The 23,168-nt window shown below is 33.8% G+C and overlaps 2 protein-coding genes across 2 annotated transcripts in view; both read right to left on the reverse strand.

The window, feature by feature from the left end:
• The window catches only part of LOC134846374 (trifunctional enzyme subunit alpha, mitochondrial-like), a 91,907-nt gene that overhangs the window by 46,533 nt on the left and 22,206 nt on the right, over window positions 1–23,168 (reverse strand). The window lies entirely within an intron of this gene.
• Window positions 9,814–11,138, reverse strand: LOC134845806 (ribonucleoside-diphosphate reductase subunit M2 B-like). The gene has a single exon (XM_063862886.1). The coding sequence runs from the start codon at window positions 11,133–11,135 to the stop codon at window positions 10,032–10,034; it is 1,104 nt and encodes a 367-aa protein (XP_063718956.1). The 5' UTR covers window positions 11,136–11,138; the 3' UTR covers window positions 9,814–10,031.

The raw sequence follows: 23,168 nt of genomic DNA on the forward strand, positions 1-23,168 counted from the left end.
TTTCTCAGCACAAAACTCTGAAGTATTTGATTCAAGTTTATGTAAAGATAATCACCGTTTTCCCAATGGAGACCGTGTAAATAATTTGTTAACCAGTTGTAAGCTTTTTGTTCAAGCTTTGGTAGTATATTGAAATTCACTGGAGGTAGGAAAATGAGTCGATCGCTGTAGTCTGAAGTTGTTATTGCTAATTCTTTAACCACAAAGGCGTTTTTCTTGTAACGAAAGCCTTCCACGTCAAGCACAACTGATCTCTCGCCTAGCATTCTAGTAAATGATAAACTTCTGGTTTTTTCAACTTAATGAAAAGGCAGAACGCTATTCCACTCAAATGTCCCAATAAGCTGTTGTTACAGTTCCAGGGCAACATGTAACAGTACGTGGGACCCTGTTGATAAAATTCGTGTATAAATCCGGCCGCATCGTGCAAAATAGCGTGCAATCGTAAAATTTTGGAATTTTTTAAGTATTTGTCCAAGGAAGAGTTATCAATACCAATCAAGCCACCATAAGGTCTCAACTTAATTAAAATGTCGTAGTTAAGGTTATCAGAACTAACAAAAAACAGAGAACATGCAGCTAGAAAATAGTTGCGTCGGTTAGAATTATCAGGATAAGTTTGTTTCAAAGACGTATAAATTTCGTGAATTATTTTCAAATCAATAGGAGTTACTCTGCTTTTTTGCAATTTCATTATTTATTTTTTCCAACACCTCTCCAACCTGCTGAATTTCAAGCCAGTGGAAATAAAAGTGACCTTGCAAATACCATTTAGTCTCATTAAGATAACGGTGGTAAATAATTAAATAAACCACCGGAAGTTTTTTGTATTTTGATAGCTTGTTGAAACATAGACGGATTTTTCTCTCCAAGTCTTTATCAACCCTTTTTGAGGTAAAATCGAACGAATAGTCGAATACGTTTTCATAATCAGCAAAATTCAAATCGCTCACAGTACCATACTGTTGTTTTGTAGAAATGCACCAAGAGATTTGTTGAAGCTCACTCAAATAAAATTGTTCTTTGAAAATTAACTCGTATTCTTTCTTTGAAATTTCCTTCGCCCTTTCGAGGAAGACGACGTAGCGTTCATTACTAAATTTGAAAAATGAGTTTTTTCTGCGGTTGAAAACACTCTTAATTGTAAATGCTCATTATCAATATCTTCAGTACACCAAGTTCCCTCTAATTTCATTTTTCTTATTTCAAAATTTGTCAAATTTATCATTTGGTATATTTTGCCCAGAAACGGCCGCCGCCTTTTGAGAGTAATTTCAATTTACTGCCTTTTCACCATAAAATTTAGGTCAAGTTAAGGAATTAGTTTACTGCTGCCAACAGTTAAGCTACGCTGCCAAATTGGCCGGCGCATTTTTATTATATACCATAAAAGTCAATTCCCCGTTCACTAACAAATTTCAACTAGGTCGAAAGTTCATTTGCCCGAAACAAATATAACAATTAATATGATTCATATAATTAACCAAGACCAATAATTAGGACCCCAAAAATTGGAATTAGAAAGAATTTTGTATCGTGTCCCTTGTTGTTAAGCTAAACTTAGCAAGATCCTAAGTAGGGGGTCTTCTGCTTTTTGGGTGGAAAATTTCTTTCGTTTACAAAATCCTAGGATGAGGGTCCTCCAAAAAATTAAGGACCCCTTTCCTAGGATTTTGCTTTACGTGAGGACCCCCCCCCCCCCTTAGGAAGGACCCCCCCCCCCTTAGGATCCGGGACACGATACAATACTACTTGTAACACTCTAGATTTGATATTAAAACAAGCATTTTGTTCCAACGAAAAAAAATTTATGTTTCTCTGGCACATAATTTTGATAGCAATAAAACAAGCAATATAGAAGCCCTAAAACAGAGCATGCAAAGACGGACCTACCGGTTGCTCTATTTATCCTTTGATATCAAATTAATATCAACAAAATTAACAAAATCAATTGCAAAAAAATAGGAGTTTAAATTATCAAAAAAAAATCATTTAACATCAAAGTTCAACAGTGTTATTACTTATACTTTGTCAGAAAGCACTGACAAAACTACAAAAAAACAACCCTGAGCAGCAGCCAGAAATTTAAAAAACGAGAAAAATTTCACAGGGAAGAGAACTTAAAAAATGCATATCAAAAAAATGTATTCAAATCAAACTCAAAATTAAGCAGTTTTGATGCCATTTTTGAAGTCATTATTAATCTTATTTCCTCATTAAAAAACAAAATTCATCGAATTCTGAAAACAATTCAGTTGTGTAACAATCTCAGCACCTCTTGACTTAGCGAAGGATGGCCGAAACAATGAACTTTTTTTAAGTTTTCAGTAAGCAATCACAGGCAGTCAAAAAATAGTGGTTTCATTTAGGAAATGAACTCAACTTCTGAGAAAGCTGCGGCACTTCACATGAACTAACCAAGAATATCCGGTTGCTAAGCAGGTAGCACAGAAAGAGTTTTCCGACCATATTCATAAAACACTATAAAAAAATACAATTTTTTCAAATTAGGGTTATTATTTGCGCGTGGTATCATGACAGAACTAAAGCAACGTAAGTTACTGATTTAGACACAACCGACAGTGGTTCTATTCGAAAAATGAAAAACCAACTTTAATTTCAGAAACAAATGCTTGAATTCAGAATACATTTTTGATTATTTTTAAAAACTTTTTAATGCTGAGGAAGCGCTATATGAAACTTCCAAAACTAGTGTTCCCGTAGCTAAATTAAGTTTTAAGTTTTCACAATTTAATTGAAAGCTTTAGGTCAAATTTTGAGCAAGTAAAGCTAGCGAGGTGGTCTTAACTTCGCTCAAAATTACACAAAAACTTCACACCAATTTTCTAAATATTGTTACCAATTTTTGAATTTTGTCCAAATCGTTCGAATCACCATTGAACGGACTTTAATATATAATACCACGCATTCTACTTCGATGATTATTTGTGGAACCTGATTTAGCGTGGTAAATAAAATAGCCTCCGCTCCCTATTCGCTTGAAATTAGACGAAAAGTGGAACAAAAAAACTAAATCTTATCCTAAAACAAATTTTCTCCTTATTTGCAATAGTCGGAACAAAAACAACCAAAAATTGAAAGATAAGAGAAACACTGAAGTACAAATTTTGTCGATTCAAATTTTGATATCAAGTCAATATAACTTTCATTTACTAACAATTTATTGGATCCAACGTTTCCTAGCAATCCAGTTTCTGCAAAAATGCCAGGCAAATCATAGGATCAGACAAATACACAGAAGCCACGCGGAGATTAACATCACTTTTCATACAATTAAAAAAACTGATGACAATAACAAAAAGAAGAAAAAAATTTTGCAACTTGTCTTAATCTGTTGATTTTTAAGGTCGATAGAATTAGAAAAAGCAGAAACTGTACTTGAAACACCGTCACAAGAGAGCATAAAATATCTAAGAGATTTAAACTTGGGAGGCACGTCTTTCAAAATTCGTCCAATTTGGACTGCAAAACGAAAAAAAATATTCAAATAGTTTTCCGTCAATGGCACAACTTGTGATTTATTCGGAATCCAATTCAAGGCCAATAGGGCTTTAGTATGACAACACTTATACTTATACTTTGTTATTACTTATACTTTGTCAGAAAGCACTGACAAAACTACAAAAAAAAACAACCCTGAGCAGCAGCCAGAAATTTAAAAAACGAGAAAAATTTCACAGGGAAGAGAATTTTAAAAAATGCATATCAAAAAAATGTATTCAAATCAAAATCAAAATTAAGCAGTTTTGATGCCATTTTTGAAGTCATTATTAATCTTATTTCCTCATTAGAAAACAAAATTCATCAAATTCTGAAAACAATTTAAATGTGTTACAATCTCAGCACCTCTTGACTTAGCGAAGGATGGCCGAGACAAAGTGAACTTTTTAAAGTTTTCAGTAAGCAATCACAGGCAGTCAAAAACTAGTTGTTTCATTTAAAATTGAACTCAACTTCTGAGAAATCTGCTGCACTTCACATGAATTAACCAAGAATAGCCGGTTACTGTGCAGGTAGCACAGAATGAATTTTCCGACCATATTCATAAAACACTATAAAAAAATACAATTTTTTCAAATTAGGGTTATTTTTTTGCGCGTGGTATCATGACAGAACTAAAGCAACGTAAGTTACTGATTTAGACACAACCGACAGTGGTTCTATTCGAAAAATGAAAAACCAACTTTAATTTCAGAAACAAATGCTTGAATTCAGAATACATTTTTGATTATTTTTAAAAACTTTTTAATGCTGAGGAAGCGCTATATGAAACTTCCAAAACTAGTGTTCCCGTAGCTAAATTAAGTTTTCACAATTTAATTGAAAGCTTTAGGCCAAATTTTGAGCAAGTAAAGCTAGCGAGGTGGTCTTAACTTCGCTCAAAATTACACAAAAACTTCACACCAATTTTCTAAATATTGTTACCAATTTTTGAATTTTGTCCAAATCGTTCGAATCACCATTGAACGGACTTTAATATATAATACCACGCATTCTACTTCGATGATTATTTGTGGAACCTGATTTAGCGTGGTAAATAAAATAGCCTCCGCTCCCTATTCGCTTGAAATTAGACGAAAAGTGGAACAAAAAACTAAATCTTATCCTAAAACAAATTTTCTCCTTATTTGCAATAGTCGGAACAAAAACAACCAAAAATTGAAAGATAAGAGAAACACTGAAGTACAAATTTTGTCGATTCAAATTTTGATATCAAGTCAATATAACTTTCATTTACTAACAATTTATTGGATCCAACGTTTCCTAGCATTCCAGTTTCTGCAAAAATGCCAGGCAAATCATAGGATCAGACAAATACACAGAAGCCAAGCGGAGCTTAACATCACTTTTCATACAAATAAAAAAACTGATGACAATAACAAAAAGAAGAAAAAAATTTTGCAACTTGTCTTAATCTGTTGATTTTTAAGGTCGATAGAATTAGAAAAAGCAGAAACTGTACTTGAAACACCGTCACAAGAGAGCATAAAATATCTAAGAGATTTAAACTTGGGAGGCACGTCTTTCAAAATTTGTCCAATTTGGACTGCAAAACGAAAAAAAATATTCAAATAGTTTTCCGTCAATGGCACAACTTGTGATTTATTCGGAATCCAATTCAAGGCCAATAGGGCTTTAGTATGACAACACTTATACTTATACTTTGTTATTACTTATACTTTGTCAGAAAGCACTGACAAAACTACAAAAAAAACAACCCTGAGCAGCAGCCAGAAATTTAAAAAACGAGAAAAATTTCACAGGGAAGAGAATTTTAAAAAATGCATATCAAAAAAATGTATTCAAATCAAAATCAAAATTAAGCAGTTTTGATGCCATTTTTGAAGTCATTATTAATCTTATTTCCTCATTAAAAAACAAAATTCATCAAATTCTGAAAACAATTTAAATGTGTTAAAATCTCAGCACCTCTTGACTTAGCGAAGGATGGCCGAGACAAAGTGAACTTTTTAAAGTTTTCAGTAAGCAATCACAGGCAGTCAAAAACTAGTTGTTTCATTTAAAATTGAACTCAACTTCTGAGAAATCTGCGGCACTTCACATGAATTAACCAAGAATAGCCGGTTGCTGTGCAGGTAGCACAGAATGAATTTTCCGACCATATTCATAAAACACTATAAAAAAAATACAATTTTTTCAAATTAGGGTTATTTTTTTGCGCGTGGTATCATGACAGAACTAAAGCAACGTAAGTTACTGATTTAGACACAACCGACAGTGGTTCTATTCGAAAAATGAAAAACCAACTTTAATTTCAGAAACAAATGCTTGAATTCAGAATACATTTTTGATTATTTTTAAAAACTTTTTAATGCTGAGGAAGCGCTATATGAAACTTCCAAAACTAGTGTTCCCGTAGCTAAATTAAGTTTTAAGTTTTCACAATTTAATTGAAAGCTTTAGGCCAAATTTTGAGCAAGTAAAGCTAGCGAGGTGGTCTTAACTTCGCTCAAAATTACACAAAAACTTCACACCAATTTTCTAAATATTGTTACCAATTTTTGAATTTTGTCCAAATCGTTCGAATCACCATTGAACGGACTTTAATATATAATACCACGCATTCTACTTCGATGATTATTTGTGGAACCTGATTTAGCGTGGTAAATAAAATAGCCTCCGCTCCCTATTCGCTTGAAATTAGACGAAAAGTGGAACAAAAAAACTAAATCTTATCCTAAAACAAATTTTCTCCTTATTTGCAATAGTCGGAACAAAAACAACCAAAAATTGAAAGATAAGAGAAACACTGAAGTACAAATTTTGTCGATTCAAATTTTGATATCAAGTCAATATAACTTTCATTTACTAACAATTTATTGGATCCAACGTTTCCTAGCATTCCAGTTTCTGCAAAAATGCCAGGCAAATCATAGGATCAGACAAATACACAGAAGCCAAGCGGAGCTTAACATCACTTTTCATACAAATAAAAAAACTGATGACAATAACAAAAAGAAGAAAAAAATTTTGCAACTTGTCTTAATCTGTTGATTTTTAAGGTCGATAGAATTAGAAAAAGCAGAAACTGTACTTGAAACACCGTCACAAGAGAGCATAAAATATCTAAGAGATTTAAACTTGGGAGGCACGTCTTTCAAAATTCGTCCAATTTGGACTGCAAAACGAAAAAAAATATTCAAATATTTTTCCGTCAATGGCACAACTTGTGATTTCTTCGGAATCCAATTCAAGGCCAATGGGGCTTTAGTATGACAACACTTTCATACCAACCTCTGCGGTTTTCTTGACGCGGTCAAAATTGGCTGGAAAAAAAGCACCCTGAGTAAATAGTTTTCCCACTCTTTGCAAGTGGTCAGAACTAACGCAATCAAATTTGATTCTAAACTTAGAGACTGACCTCTTTCTCAGTAAACCTATCTAAAATAATTGGTATAGTTAACCATACTTCTGTCAAAATCAAGGAAATATTTTCGGCATGAACCAAACTAAGCTATTAGAAAACACTGATCAATTCCGATTTGTAATAGTGACAATTGATAAGCCGAACAGAAACAATATTACGGAGGCGACGCGGAGCTTCGCAACACTTGCGATACAAAATAAAAATTGCCCTAAAAGAAATAGAACAGGAAAAGAAGCAAGTAGGCTCAAAAAATTATTTGAAAGTAGAAAAAACTACATCTTCAAAAAATTGATACTTTGTCTCAAATATTCATGAACAGCCTTTCCTTGCATTGAAAAACAATGACCGAGCGGCAACTAAGTCGAAAACAAACCTCTACTAAAAACTTTTCCGTCCATCCCTCCTGAAACACGCAAAGTGATCAAAAGAATTCAACCTTCAAACTACTCAATAAAAATTGACTACGTCGATATACCAAAAGCCTAACCCCTTTAATCAAGAAAAAAATTCAAAATCAGAGTTCAAATATTTACAAACTACAGAACAACTTTCAATTATGAAAACTGTTTTAATCAAAAATTAAATTACCCACGCTTTGGAAAGAAACTGCTTGAAAAACGTACAAAATAAATTGCATTTGAAAAAAAAAATTGGCCCACAGTAATTAGGACGACAAGCACAAATCTTTAAAAAATCCAGTATATAAAATTGTTTAAATTAATTAATACCTGGAAGAATCTAACGGATATATTAATTAAAGTTTTCAAGATACTGAGCATGACAGTCTGCACAGGAAGGTGAAAATAATAACTACACAGAGCGCAATTACTTTGAAAAGCTCAAAGCGGATCTTAAGAATTTGTCAGAAAAGTTGTTTACGGAAGAAAAAGACGAGTTCCCGATTAGAATTCACTTGCTCTAGCAATTGAAATAACAAGTTATAACAGTTGCACTTAATTGATCATTTTCTTCACTAAGTTCCGAATACCGATTCTATTGCAAGATCATTACAAAGCTTAGATTATTAAAATTCAAACCTGATGAAATCTTCGACTAGCAACCAGTAACATTCAATAGCAGCTTAACTTTGACGCTGATATGTCAACAACGTAAAATTTTTACTCAATTGTTTTTTAAAGCTTATCCAGATGTCAAGAACGTCAAGAAAAATAAGTTTTGTTGAAACTACCTAGTTGAGATAGCTCACCAATTGCGCACTAAAAATATTGAGAAAATGGTAGTTATATCACGTTACCAAGGCTATTATATTGCAAACAAAGAGTCCCCAAAGAGTTGGAAAGTAACACAAACGAGAAGCGTAGCATTGCAAGCTAGCAACAGAAAATGAGACAGAAAATCTCGGAAAAATTGAATTTCGCAATACGCAATGCAATACGCTAAAAACTCGATTTCAGAAAAACACTCAAGAAATACAACTATCAGCATTAAAAAAACTTTTAGTATTTACCGAGAGCAATTAAGCAATAAATTAAGCCAACAAAACAAGAAACCCATTGAGCCGAACACAAAAACAACCATATAGTGTCTTGAAAAAATTTTCAGCAATTCAGTTTGAATTTTTGAACTTGTACACCACAACCGACCGAATTAATTTTTAAAACATACCAACATACTGTTGAAAAAGAGATGGCATTAGAGCTCTTTGATTTGTAAAACAATTTGTAACATAGACACTTTTTTGGCAACATTAACCTAATTCGAGATAACTGGATCAATAGAAAAAATTTATATTTTGCTGGGAAATCTGATAATTAGTTTTCGTTTTCGAAATTAGAATTCGATCACGTTTTTTGTGACCTTTACGTTTTGCTGTTCGATAAAGGAGTTTGCCTTCCTTTTAACAAAAGAAATGAAGAAACCAAACCCCAAAAAAAAATCAAAAATTGAGCGTGAACAAATGTTAGGACTTTTCCAAAAAAAAGAAAGAAAAAAACACCAAGACTCATAAAAGAGTACTCACTGGATTCATAGTCTTAATTATCACTCTTGCCCACCCACCCCAAACAACACAATAAAGGATGACTAAGTCGATTAAACATAAGCCGAAACCATGTCGACCGAATGAAACTGGGCTAGCCAATTTTCAAATTAGAGATGTAGTTGCAAGTATTGCTGATTATCTCTTGTAACACTGGCAACTTATAAGGAAATCCTTACAGTACAGGAAAAACCCGTGATGTGGAAACTAAGCTGACAGATCATGAGCAAGAAACAATAGGGCGACAATGCAATTTTCACTGAACAATTCAATTTCATACATACTGAAAAAAAAAGCTCCAGCCGGGACTCGCATACCAGACGATAAATTGCAAAGGCAACTGGGTTATCTCTAAGAAAAGAGGGGAGGAGGTAGGACGTTGTTAAGTTTCAAAAACAAGGCAAGCTCAATTTTTCTATTAGTAAGAAATTGTTTACGGGAAAACGTATAGCTCCCGATTAGAAGACACTTGCTCTCGCAAGTGCTATGATTGACTCGAACAAAAAGAAAATATCCCTAGCATATTTGATTGCTTTCAAAATTCGAGATTCTGAAAGCTACACTACCTTTGAATTTGTTTATACACTAACTTTTTTGTTGAAATTAATTCAGCTCAAAATCTGGATCAAAATTTATTCATTCCTAGGGGAATTCTTTAAAAATTGGAATCACAATTTCACAATTTTTGCATTTCTGATATCGGAGAGCGCAATTTACCTGCCATTTAGCAACTGAAAGAATGAAAGTTAAAAAATTAAAAGCCGGTAAGAATACCAAAATTGTGGATGACTACTTGATTTTACTCGAGAGCTGCCGAAATAATCCTGCTGTTTGTTTTTGTCATACATTTTTTCATTATCTTCCACCTAAAACTTACCTGTGTTGACTTCTCGTATAGTAAAACTACAATTTTAAAACTATTAATTACACGAGACACTTCATCTCGCAAATGTAATCACGAAAACCAATTAATAATTTGAAGCTTCGTACATTAACACCCAAAAATGTTGTGGTTACAAACCCAACACACTTTAAAAACAGCGCAAATCACACAAAAACAAAGCAATCACTGTTGTATAACAGAGCACACAAGATACAACTGTGTTCAAATCATTTCAAATATTAAAACTCCTCTTCGGTGCTGAAGACGAATTGCTTTTTAGCCGAAGAGCCAACCGAATTCATTACTCCTGCTTTCTGATATTCGCCCACTCGCTTTTCAAAAAAGTTCGTCTTGCCCTCCATGTTGATCATGTCCATGAAAGGAAACGGGTTCTCGCTGTTCCAGATCTTCTCGCAATTCAACTCGACCAGCAACCTGTCGGCAACGAACTCAATGTATTGACACATGAGCTCACTGTTCATTCCAATGAGCTTAACAGGCAGCGCATCAGTCAGGAATTCCTGCTCAATTTTAACAGCATCAGTAACTATTTCCTTAATCCTCGCCTCGGTCGGTTTGTTGATAAGATGCTTAAACATCAAACAGGCGAAGTCGGTATGCAATCCTTCGTCTCGACTGATCAACTCATTAGAGAACGTCAATCCAGGCATTACACCTCGTTTCTTGAGCCAAAAAATAGCAGCGAATGAACCTGAGAAAAATATTCCTTCGACAGACGCAAACGCAATGATTCGTTCTCCAAAAGTGGCGTTGTCTGCTGCGATCCAATTCAGCGCCCAATCTGCCTTCTTTCGCACAGGAGGCATGTTCTCAATAGCGTTGAACAAATAATCCCGCTCCGTCGGATCTCTAATGTAAGTGTCAATCAGCAACGAGTACATTTCAGAGTGAATGTTTTCAATCGCTACTTGAAAGCCGTAGAAACTTCTGGCCTCTGGAATCTGGACCTCCTGACCGAACCTCTCAACTAGATTCTCGTTAACGATTCCGTCACTAGCTGCGAAAAATGCCAAAACGTGTTTGATGAAGTACTTCTCATCGTCCTTCAGTTTCTCCCAGTCGTCCATGTCTTTGGATAGATCCACTTCCTCGACTGTCCAGAAACTCGCAACTGCCTTCTTGTACATGCTCCAGATGTCGTGGTACTGGATCGGAAACATGACATACTTGGTAGGATTCTCCTTCAGCAATGGCTCCTCATTCACTCGCCTTTTATCCTTTATCTGTCGCGTATGCTCACTTGTCGACTTGACTACAGTAGTCGTGCTGTCACTTGTAATGACAGTGTTGGACAGCTGGCTAGTGATTTCTCCGAGGACCATATTGTGTCTGAAACAGTTGATTAAATTAATACAGGCAAAAAAAGATTACGACTAAGACTTCATGGGTTGATCACAATTCATCTTGATCAAAAATTCGCTCAACTAAATTCGACATAACTACGCCTCGTATAATTGCTCAAACTTCTGAGTTGCAGTGGCTGGTTGGTTGTACAATGCACTATTATATAGCTTTGAACAAATTTAATTTATCGGACGTCTAATATTTCTTAAATAAATCTGACCATGAGATAGTGAAATAAAGATGAAAATACATAAAAGCAAGTCATCGAAACACTTTTCATTCAGCAGCGATCTGACATGCAATTTTTCAATAGAAACGAACACATAAACCACAGACAAAAAAGCAAACGCAAAAATTCAAAGAACTATTTGCAGAGTTGCAAAAAGTTCGGACAGACAGAATTAATTAAAAAGAACAACTGTCTAGACATCAACCGAAATTAAAACTGAAATAAACATAACGTCGAAAGTTCATAAAGCAGTTTTGCTCGAAAATTATAACCACGGCGGGCAATTGCATCCGAAGCGTCGAATAGTAAACATTGAAACATGAAAATTACTGCTCAGGGTGGCTATCGATTTCTGCGATTAGTTTCCAAATTTTAAATGATTTGATCATCTTCACTGCCCTTTGTTTTTTTTTGTGCGGCCTAATCTGTTTTTTTTTCTGTGTTTCGTTTTTTAACTAACTTTGCTAACTGTTCTATAGTAAAATCTGGATGTTCATTGCAGTATTTGAAAATAAGGCTAGCAAAACCTTCAGATATCCGAAGATCTCGCATCTTAAATTTGGCCTGACAAAAATTCAAGGTTGTTCGTCTTCAGATTTTGCATGCAAAAAAAACGTCAAAAAGCAAGGATTGCTCATTTTAATTAATTCTGTCTGTCCGAACTTTTTGCTACTAATTATAATTACATTTCTGAAATAGTTCTGACCTTGAGACAAGGAAATAGAGTTGAATTGACAACCGAATTTTCAAAATTACTTTTGAACTGTCAAAAGAGTAAACCAAAATGATTGCGCTTTTTTAGAGATCAGAGATCAGAGATCAAATCCAAAAGAGTCCTTAACTTCGAAAATTGTTTTAAAGTTAACAAAACTTTAAATGAAATTTAAAAAAAACAACCTCTGATATAGCGCAATCATTTTCGTTTGCTCTTTTGACAGTTAGAAAGCAGTTTTGTGAACTTGGTTGTAACTTCAACTCTACTTCACTGTCTCAAGATCCATTTCAGAAAATTAAGAAGTTGTACGATAAAATTGTTAAAAGCTATATATAGAGAGTTGCAAAAAGTTGGAACAGACAAACAATTCAGAAGGCAATCTGCCAAAGAAGTCAATTTTTCCATGCAAAGTTTGAACAGAAAAATAATTAAGAGCAAGTTGTCAATTTAGAATAAAATTTTCATGCAATCTAGAATCAAGTGACCTTGAAAACTCACTCATGTCTGACAGACTAGCATTTACAAAATCCAAAATAGGTAACTTCCTCTTTTTATTTAATTTTGTCTTTCTATTTAAGGTTGTATTAGTTGGAAAAGAGTTGTATAAGTTGGAAGAGACTAAAAAGAGCAGACAAAACACAAAAGCCTGAGTCGAAAAAAAATTAAACTGATTTCTTTCTTTTGTCCGAAATGCAGTTCAATTTGACTAAAAAATACTGAGAACACATTTACCAGAAATAAACAAGTATAGCTAGTTACTGTGCAAGTAGTACAGAATGTTCAGAATATAATCTTAAAAATACAAAAAAAAAAATTTTTTTTTTCAAAATACAGTTTTTTCTGCGTGATGTGATAAAAGGATCTGAACGAAAAACTAGAACTTGAGCATATTACACAATCAAAGTAAAATAAGCAATTTGGAAAAAAAGTAGGAAAATGACAAGATAAACGAAAAAATTTGCAAGTAGTACAGAATGTTCAGACCATAATCTTAAAATTACAAAGAAAAAAATTTTTTTTTTTTCAAAATACAGTTTTTTCTGCGTGATGTGATAAAAGGATCTGAACGAAAAACTAGAACTTGAGCATATTACACAATCAAAGTAAAATAAGCAATTTGGAAAAAAAAAGTAGGAAAATGACAAGATAAACGAAAAAACACGAAATTAGACAAAAAAATTACAAATGTAACACCGGTTTTTCTCGACACTTTATGTTCCAATCACGACTGAAAGGGCTTTAAAATGATACTAGCGTGTAACGCAAATTCAGCGCTTCGAATTTTAAACAACTCATAAAAAACCGCATTTATTGGAAATAAGATCTGCATTCTTTGAGTGTACTCTGACAGCAACCAAATACACGGTTGATAATTTCAATTATGTAAAGTTTTTTTTTCAAAGTTTTTAATTGAAAATTTGAAAAGCAAAAAGTTTTTTATATCTAAACTCTTTGAACAAATTCAAAATGAATTGAGAAACGTCACATCTCGGAAACTCAAAGTAATTGGGCAGCCGCACTTAGACGCAAGAGTGGCAACTCCTGAGAAAACTCATACAGTACCCAACTACAGTGTTGGGTATTTCAAATTATGAGAAATTTCAAAATTGTGTTTTCTAAGAAATTCTTTTTTTAAAAAAAAAACGGAAAAACCTCATATCTCGAAAACTACCAAGAATTGAGCACTCATATTTGGAGGCAAGATTTGCAACTCCTGAGAGAACTCTGGCAGCCCCCAACAACAGGGTTGGGGATTTCAAATTTTGAAGAAAAAAACTAATTTGGGTTTTCTGAATTTTTTTTTCGGAAAAATCATTTAAAAAAAAACGTCATATATCAAAAACCACGTCAATTTGAGCATTCATGTTTAAAGGCGAATTTCGCAACTCATGGGACGAACTGGGAGAGGCTAGCTACAGAGATGAGACCTTCACATTTTGAATTTTTTATATCGAAGTTCTTCGAACAAGTCAAAAGAAAAAAAAACAAAACAAACGTCACATCTCGGAAACTAAGAGCAATTGAGCAGTTCGGACGCAGGATTTGACCTTTGGAACTTCTGAGAGTACTCTCACAGAACCCAACAATAAGATTGGGAATTTCAAATTTCAATAGAAAAACCAATTTAAGTTTTGTGAAACCTTTTTGAAAAAATCACTAACAACGTCATATCCAGAAAACTACAAAGATTTTAGCAGTTACAATTGGAGGCATGATACAAAATTCCCGAGAGTATTCTGACAGCGCGTAATTACAGGGTTGAGAAATTAAACTTTTATCCGGTTTTAAAATAATTTCTTTGAATTTTTTTTGAAGAATCGGCAACTAAAAGAATTTGAGCAGTTATATTTGGAGGAAACGGAAAGAATTTGAGCAGTCATATTTGAAGGCACATTCGGCAACGGGCTGAAGGTACCCAGACAGCAACTCACTACATATACTTGAAAATTTAAGTATATTAAGTTCTTTGAACATAAGTGAAAAAATTATACAAAACGAAAAAAAACTTTAATTTTTCTGAAAATAATCACGAAAAAATCATCGTATCCCGATAACTACAAAAGTTTGAGCTGTCGTAATTTGAGGCAAGATTCGAAAACCCTGGCAGCACCCTACTACAGGGTTGGAAGTTTTGAATGTTTTTAAATTTAAGTTTTATAAAATTCATTTAAAAAATCACAAAAACGTCTCTCGAAAACTACAAGGATTCGAGAGGTCAATTTTGAGGCAAGATTCGCAGTCCCTGAGAGTACCCTGACAGGACCTAACTACAGGGATGGGAATTTCAAATTTTGAGAATGCTTTTAAACTTACGTTTTCTGAACATTTTTGAAAACCCACAAAAATCGTCGTATCTCGTAAACTAAAAGGATTTGTGTATTCATAATTGGAGGCCAAAAATGCAACCCCTGGGAAAAACCTGATAGCATCTTACGATAGGAATGGTTATTTTAAACTTTGCGAAACAGGTGATGATATCAAACTAAAAAATTGAAACTAATTCTTAACCATTGCATTATACGATATAGCTTAAACGTGAAAAAAATTCTTTCGTTAAACATCAATTTATGATTGATAAATTTTTGATTAAATTAACCCATTTTAAAACTGAATCATTAGGTAAATTTTTTGTTGAACTGGGAAATCTGTAAATTCAATTCCACGTTCGAAACTAGATGTCGATCAAATTTTTGTGACATTTACGCTTTTGCTGTTTGTAAAATAGTGCTTCTAAATGTCACTAACTTTGTGAGCAACCACCATGACCGGTTGCCAGCTTAATATATACTAGCGTGTAGTATAACGCATCTCCGGTACTCCCGATTTTTTAACAACTCATAAAAAACTGCATATATTGGAAATAAGATTTGCATTCTTTGAGTGTACTCTGACAGCACCCAATTACAGGGTTCGTAATTACAAATTTTGCACAGTTTTTTATACAAGTTTTTTACACAAATTTTGAAGAACAACAAAATTTTGTGAAATTTCATGCGAGTTCTTAGAAAAAATTTTAAAATGAAATAAGAAACGTCACATCTGGGAAACTAAAAGTAATTGAGCAGTCGCATTTGGACGCAAGATTTGCAGCTCCTGAGAGTACTCTTACAGTATCCAACTACAACGTTGGGAAATTCAAATTTTGAGAAACTTCAACCTTAAGAGTTCTAAAAACAGGTATTTTTTGAAAACCAGAAAAAATGTCACATCTCGAAAACTATCAAGATTTGAGCAACCTTATTTGAAGGCAATACTCGCAATCTTTGACTACTCTGACAGCACACAACTACAGGGTTGGGAATTCCACTTTTATGAATTATTTTATATTTTAAGTTTCCTAAAAATTTCCGAAAAAATCAAATAAATCGTCGTATCTCATAAAATAAAAAAGTTAGGTGTTTTTAATTGGAGGTCGAATTCTCAAACCCTGAGACTACTCTGACAGCCCCCAACTTAAGGTTAGGAATTTCAAATTTTGAAAAAAAAATTAAAATTAATTTTCAAGAAAGTTTTTTGAAAAAATCCCAGAAAAACATCATATTTGGAAAACTACGAGGTTTTGAGCAGTCATATTTGGAGATAAAATTTGCAACTCCTGAGAGTGCCCTGACATAGCCTCACTATAGAGATGATAATTTCAAACTTTGTTCTCCTATAGTTCTCCTAAAAAAACGTCATATCTCAAAAATTACAAAGATTTGAGCTGCCATATTCAGAGGCAAGATTTGCAACTCCCTAAGAAGACCTTCACAGTTTCCAATAACAGGATTGAGATCTTGAAAGTTTTGGAATTTTTTAACATCTAAGTTTTTTTAGAAAATTTCTGAAAAAAAAATAATCACATCTCGAAAAATACAAAGATTCGAGCAGTCATATTTGGAGGCAGAATTTGTAACTCCTGAAAGGACCCTGACATAGCCTCACTACAGAGATGGAAATTTGAAATTTTGGGAAATTTTTATATTTAAGTTTTCTGAAAAATTTTTGAAAAAATCCTAAAAAAAAACGTCTGTGAAGTCCTTTGAAAAGTTTTGAAAGGACAAAAAAACGTCACAACTCGGAAATTGAAAGCAAATGAGCAGTCGCAATTGAATGCAAAAATTGCAACTTGCAGCTCGTGAGAGCACCTTCGCAGTACGAAACTAGAAGGTTGAGAACTTCACATTTTTTGAATTTTTAAAATCTAAGTTTTCTGAAAAACTAAAAAGAAATCATATAACAAATCATATTTCGAAAACTACAAGAAATTGAGCAGTCATATTTGGTGACAAGATTCGCAACCTCTGATACCCTAAGAGTACTCTGAAAGCGCCCACTACAAAAACGGGTATTTCAAATTTTGAAGAAAAAAAATTAAATTAATGTTTTCTGAAAAACCACAAAAACGTCATATCTCAAAAACTACAATAATTTGAGCAGTCATAATTAGAGGCAAAAATCGCAACTTTAGGGAGTACCCTGACAGAGCCTCACCAAAGAGATAAACTTCAAATTTTGTGAAATTTTTAATCTAAATTCTTTTAAAAGCTTTGAAAAACTCCTAAAAAACGTCTTATCTCGAAAACTAGAAGGATTTGAGCAATCATAATCAGAGGCGAGATTCGCAACCCCTGAGAGTACCCTGACAGGACCTAACTACAGGGATGGGAATTTCAAATTTTGAGAATGCTTTTAAACTTACGTTTTCTGAACATTTTTGAAAACCCACAAAAATCGTCGTATCTCGTAAACTAAAAGGATTTGTGTATTCATAATTGGAGGCCAAAAATGCAACCCCTGGGAAAAACCTGATAGCATCTTACGATAGGAATGGTTATTTTAAACTTTGTGAAACAGGTGATGATATCAAACTAAAAAATTGAAACTAATTCTTAACCATTGCATTATACGATATAGCTTAAACGTGAAAAAAATTCTTTCGTTAAACATCAATTTATGATTGATAAATTTTTGATTAAATTAACCCATTTTAAAACTGAATCATTAGGTAAATTTTTTGTTGAACTGGGAAATCTGTAAATTCAATTCCACGTTCGAAACTAGATGTCGATCAAATTTTTGTGACATTTACGCTTTTGCTGTTTGTAAAATAGTGCTTCTAAATGTCACTAACTTTGTGAGCAACCACCATGACCGGTTGCCAGCTTAATATATACTAGCGTGTAGTATAACGCATCTCCGGTACTCCCGATTTTTTAACAACTCATAAAAAACTGCATATATTGGAAATAAGATTTGCATTCTTTGAGTGTACTCTGACAGCACCCAATTACAGGGTTCGTAATTACAAATTTTGCACAGTTTTTTATACAAGTTTTTTACACAAATTTTGAAGAACAACAAAATTTTGTGAAATTTCATGCGAGTTCTTAGAAAAAATTTTAAAATGAAATAAGAAACGTCACATCTGGGAAACTAAAAGTAATTGAGCAGTCGCATTTGGACGCAAGATTTGCAGCTCCTGAGAGTACTCTTACAGTATCCAACTACAACGTTGGGAAATTCAAATTTTGAGAAACTTCAACCTTAAGAGTTCTAAAAACAGGTATTTTTTGAAAACCAGAAAAAATGTCACATCTCGAAAACTATCAAGATTTGAGCAACCTTATTTGAAGGCAATACTCGCAATCTTTGACTACTCTGACAGCACACAACTACAGGGTTGGGAATTCCACTTTTATGAATTATTTTATATTTTAAGTTTCCTAAAAATTTCCGATAAATCAAATAAATCGTCGTATCTCATAAAATAAAAAAGTTAGGTGTTTTTAATTGGAGGTCGAATTCGCAAACCCTGAGACTACTCTGACAGCCCCCAACTTAAGGTTAGGAATTTCAAATTTTGAAAAAAAAATTAAAATTAATTTTCAAGAAAGTTTTTTGAAAAAATCCCAGAAAAACATCATATTTGGAAAACTACGAGGTTTTGAGCAGTCATATTTGGAGATAAAATTTGCAACTCCTGAGAGTGCCCTGACATAGCCTCACTATAGAGATGATAATTTCAAACTTTGTTCTCCTATAGTTCTCCTAAAAAAACGTCATATCTCAAAAATTACAAAGATTTGAGCTGCCATATTCAGAGGCAAGATTTGCAACTCCGTAAGAAGACCTTCACAGTTTCCAATAACAGGATTGAGATCTTGAAAGTTTTGGAATTTTTTAACATCTAAGTTTTTTTAGAAAATTTCTGAAAAAAAAATAATCACATCTCGAAAAATACAAAGATTCGAGCAGTCATATTTGGAGGCAGAATTTGTAACTCCTGAAAGGACCCTGACATAGCCTCACTACAGAGATGGAAAATTGAAATTTTGGGAAATTTTTATATTTAAGTTTTCTGAAAAATTTTTGAAAAAATCCTAAAAAAAAACGTCTGTGAAGTCCTTTGAAAAGTTTTGAAAGGACAAAAAAACGTCACAACTCGGAAATTGAAAGCAAATGAGCAGTCGCAATTGAATGCAAAAATTGCAACTTGCAGCTCGTGAGAGCACCTTCGCAGTACGAAACTAGAAGGTTGAGAACTTCACATTTTTTGAATTTTTAAAATCTAAGTTTTCTGAAAAATTAAAAAGAAATCATATAACAAATCATATTTCGAAAACTACAAGAAATTGAGCAGTCATATTTGGTGACAAGATTCGCAACCTCTGATACCCTAAGAGTACTCTGAAAGCGCCCACTACAAAAACGGGTATTTCAAATTTTGAAGAAAAAAAATTAAATTAATGTTTTCTGAAAAACCACAAAAACGTCATATCTCAAAAACTACAATAATTTGAGCAGTCATAATTAGAGGCAAAAATCGCAACTTTAGGGAGTACCCTGACAGAGCCTCACCAAAGAGATAAACTTCAAATTTTGTGAAATTTTTAATCTAAATTCTTTTAAAAGCTTTGAAAAACTCCTAAAAAACGTCTTATCTCGAAAACTAGAAGGATTTGAGCAATCATAATCAGAGGCGAGATTCGCAACCCCTGAGAGTACCCTGAAAACACCCAACTAAAGAGTTGAGAACATTAAATTTTGTGAAAGTTTTCTAGATATTTTTAAAAAATCTCGAAAATTGCAACATCTCGTAAAAAAAAAGGATTTGGTTATTCATATATGGGGACCAAACTCACAACCCCTGGGGAATCGTTATTGCATCCCACCATTCGGTTGCTATTTTCAAAATTGATGAAACAATCCTTGACATCAACCTGGAAAATCGAGAAAAAAATCTTAACCATTGCAATATACGATATAGCTTAGACATGCAAAAATTCTTATGTTAAACATGCAAAACTAATACGTTGAAAAAACTTAAACATGGCGAGATAGTGGAGCCCGCATTTAAATATATAATAGAGAGGTTAAATTTATATTGTTTGACTAATTTAGCTAATAGCTTTGTTACACTGTTCGATAATGGAATTTGTTTTCCTTTTAGCAGAAGAGATGAACACAGAGGCGAAGCTTCGCTTCGCAAACACTTGCGAGAACACAAAAGCAGCTCTAAAAAGTGCAATAATAAATATTAGAAATAAACCTTGAATAAATAAAAAAAGGCTATCTATGAGATTCGAACCTGCAGCCTAGCGATTAAGAGTCTCGCACACTGACCACTCAGCCACGGAAGCTTAATAGGCACAAAACACAAGTCTTAAATAAAGCACAGAACAGATGCTATGCAATTTCACATGCTACAGTGAAATTTCCAGATAAGTGAACACTTATTATGAACACTTTAATTTGCATGCTAGGTTAGAAAAAAAGAAGGTTCGCAATGATACACTAAACTGATCGCAAGTGTAGCTATTGGTTTTAGTTGTTCCGACCATTTGAAAAATGTTGAGGACCTTTGTATTCGTATTGTTTTTCTTTCTTTTTCAATTTGTTTTCCACGCAAAATCAGCTACCACAAAAAAATAGAAATGGGTCAACTGCTATATCATATTAAAGCTCTTTCAGTCATTAAAACTTCGAACGGCATTAAATTATTTTTTAAATTTTTTATCAGCGTCAAGAATCAGTTTGAAATTTCTGACTTCTGATCTTATTTCGAGCTAAATGTTTTTGATTTCTAAAATGTGAGCGTGCAGGCTTATTTAAGCTCAATTTAAGCCTTGAAAACTTAGTTTTACTCGAGTAAAATTTGTTTTTGGAATTTTTTTAGCTCCATTTTAGGAATCAAAAATTCTGCTAACGAAAAATGTTTTAATTTTTCTTGAAGATTTTTTTCTATTCATTTTTCTCCAAACTATTTTGCAATTGGCCTAGGTGACTATGACAGTCGAATAGGTTTAATTTCTATTCTCTTTCATATATTTTTATCACACTACACAGAAACAACGAGACTCATTTGAAAAAAAATATATATGTATTGTTTAAGACTGCTTGCTATTTGCACAGTAACCGGCTATCCTTGTTATATTTTGGTTTAGTTTACTTAGTTTGCTTTTACGCTTGCAATTAGCAAGCGTTATTTAATCGGACTTTTTTCCTGTTAACAAGTACATAACAACTGCAAGCTTTATCTAATCGGAACAGTTAACAACTAAATTAACTACTAAAGTCAAAACTGAAGCACTTATATCGATTGACATCTCGAACATTTAAAACAAAGACGGTAATCCACACCTGTCGCATAGAGGTAATACACATGCCTGCGAAGATATAGACCTGTCGTTCGAATTTGGTCAGGATGAAAACAGAAATTTTTCCGCTTGACAAAAACTAATTATCGCATTTTCATTTCCCTGCTTGTTTTTTGCCGGCCTCGTTTACACGGTATGGAGTTTGCCTATGATTAAAGTAATTATGGGTCTTTATCATTATCGACCCGCTCCCTAGCCTAATTATTGCGATAAACTTATTAAAAAGCGTTTTTTTTTTCAAATGTAATGTCTACGGCACAATAGTCCCTTGAGAAAGTGTTTTTAGGAACTGGTTGCAAATGGTATATGATAATCAGAAGAACAAAAGTATCATAGTAACCGAGGTTACAGTCATGAGTCCCCTCATCATGTATTCCAGTCAAAATCCTTGGAATTTTCTAGATATGGAAGTGATGATGGTAAAAGAAGATGACAAGTGTTTAAGTCCTTTTCAATTAAAATCAATACGGGTTACGTTTCTTCAATAAGAACACGCAACTCGACACGAGATAATATAATATACAAGTCTTACAAGTAAAAAATTTCGTCGAAAGTTATTTTGTCATTTATTGTTCCGAGTACGCAAGCGGCGTTCGCAATCTGTATTGCCAGGGAGATTCTCTGTTTTAAAAAGCTGCCTGCTCTGGGTTCCTTAGTGCATATGCTTAGGTTCTTATAATATTAATAATAATAACAAAGGATTTAGGACTAATCCAAGGGTTCGCATAAAACCCAGTGATTGGGAGGTTCAACGTTCGTGTTTCAGTTGTTAAAGTTAAGTTTCTTCAAATCTCTACAGTTGTTGCAGCCACATAATATCCGCCAAGTGCATGAATCTGCTTCGTTGTAGCGGGTTTTGAAGAACTTCGTATAAACTTCCAGCAGTTTAATTTTGCATCCTGGATCAAAGATTGTGTCAAATTTGAAGTAATCGATAAAAAGATTGGCCAGACGGCAAGCTCGAAACCAGTAATCTGATTCACACTTCTTCAGACGTATTTTTTGGCAGGCAAAATTTCGTGTTCCTTGTGTTCTTCGAGTACCGATGTCTGTGATGGTAACTTGACTACGCCAGTCTATGTCAACTTTTCCGGTTAGTATTTTGGCAAACAAGAGAATAACATGAAGTTCTTGATATAAGGAGATTGGAAGGATATCGAGTTTCAGGAGCTTATCCTTATAGGATATGTTGTTTGTGATGAAGATCCATGATACTGCTTTTCGCTGGATACTTTCAAGAGTACCTAAGTCGCCTTTTGATGGTTTCCAGAGGGCTGATCCGTAGTTTAAAATTGGCACAACATAACAGATATATGCGTTCTTTCTGGTCCAAAACGTCGCTTTTGAAAGATTCCGTTTTAGGATGAAGAGAGCGTTCAAGGCTTTTTCGGTCCTTTTCTTTGCATGCAGAGTCCACGAGAGTGTGTCATTTACGAGAATTCCCAGATCTTTCATACATTCAGTTGTTTCAAATTCATGGTTTGGAAGTGCAATAGGAGCTGTACCTTTAATGCAGAGCACTTTACTTTTTCCTAAGTTCATTGACATGAAATTTTCGTCACACCACCTTACAAAGCTTGCTCAAAAAAACTTCTGTGCTGTGGCCGGCCGCACCCTGAATTTCAAAAGCTAGCGGCTGAAAAAGATATCCATCATTTACAAGATCTTTATACTTGTCAATTTTTCGCTCTTCCGCTTCAGCGGCAGCCGTACCAGGGTTACAAACAGACCCGGCATTATTCCTACAAGGAGCTAATGAGTCTACTACCGTTACATCCCACAAGAGCTGCTTACCATCAGCCCATGGAACGAGCGTCAAACCGTCTGGTCGCTTCTGATCGGTCCTGTAGAGGTGTCGGGGTTCTAAAACAGACGAAATGTGAGTAGATGATAGACTCTGCTTTATGAGGGCCTTCAGGTTTGAATG

This window comes from Symsagittifera roscoffensis, chromosome 5 (genome assembly GCF_963678635.1).
Source record: "Symsagittifera roscoffensis chromosome 5, txSymRosc1.1, whole genome shotgun sequence".
Taxonomy (NCBI): domain Eukaryota; kingdom Metazoa; phylum Xenacoelomorpha; order Acoela; family Convolutidae; genus Symsagittifera; species Symsagittifera roscoffensis.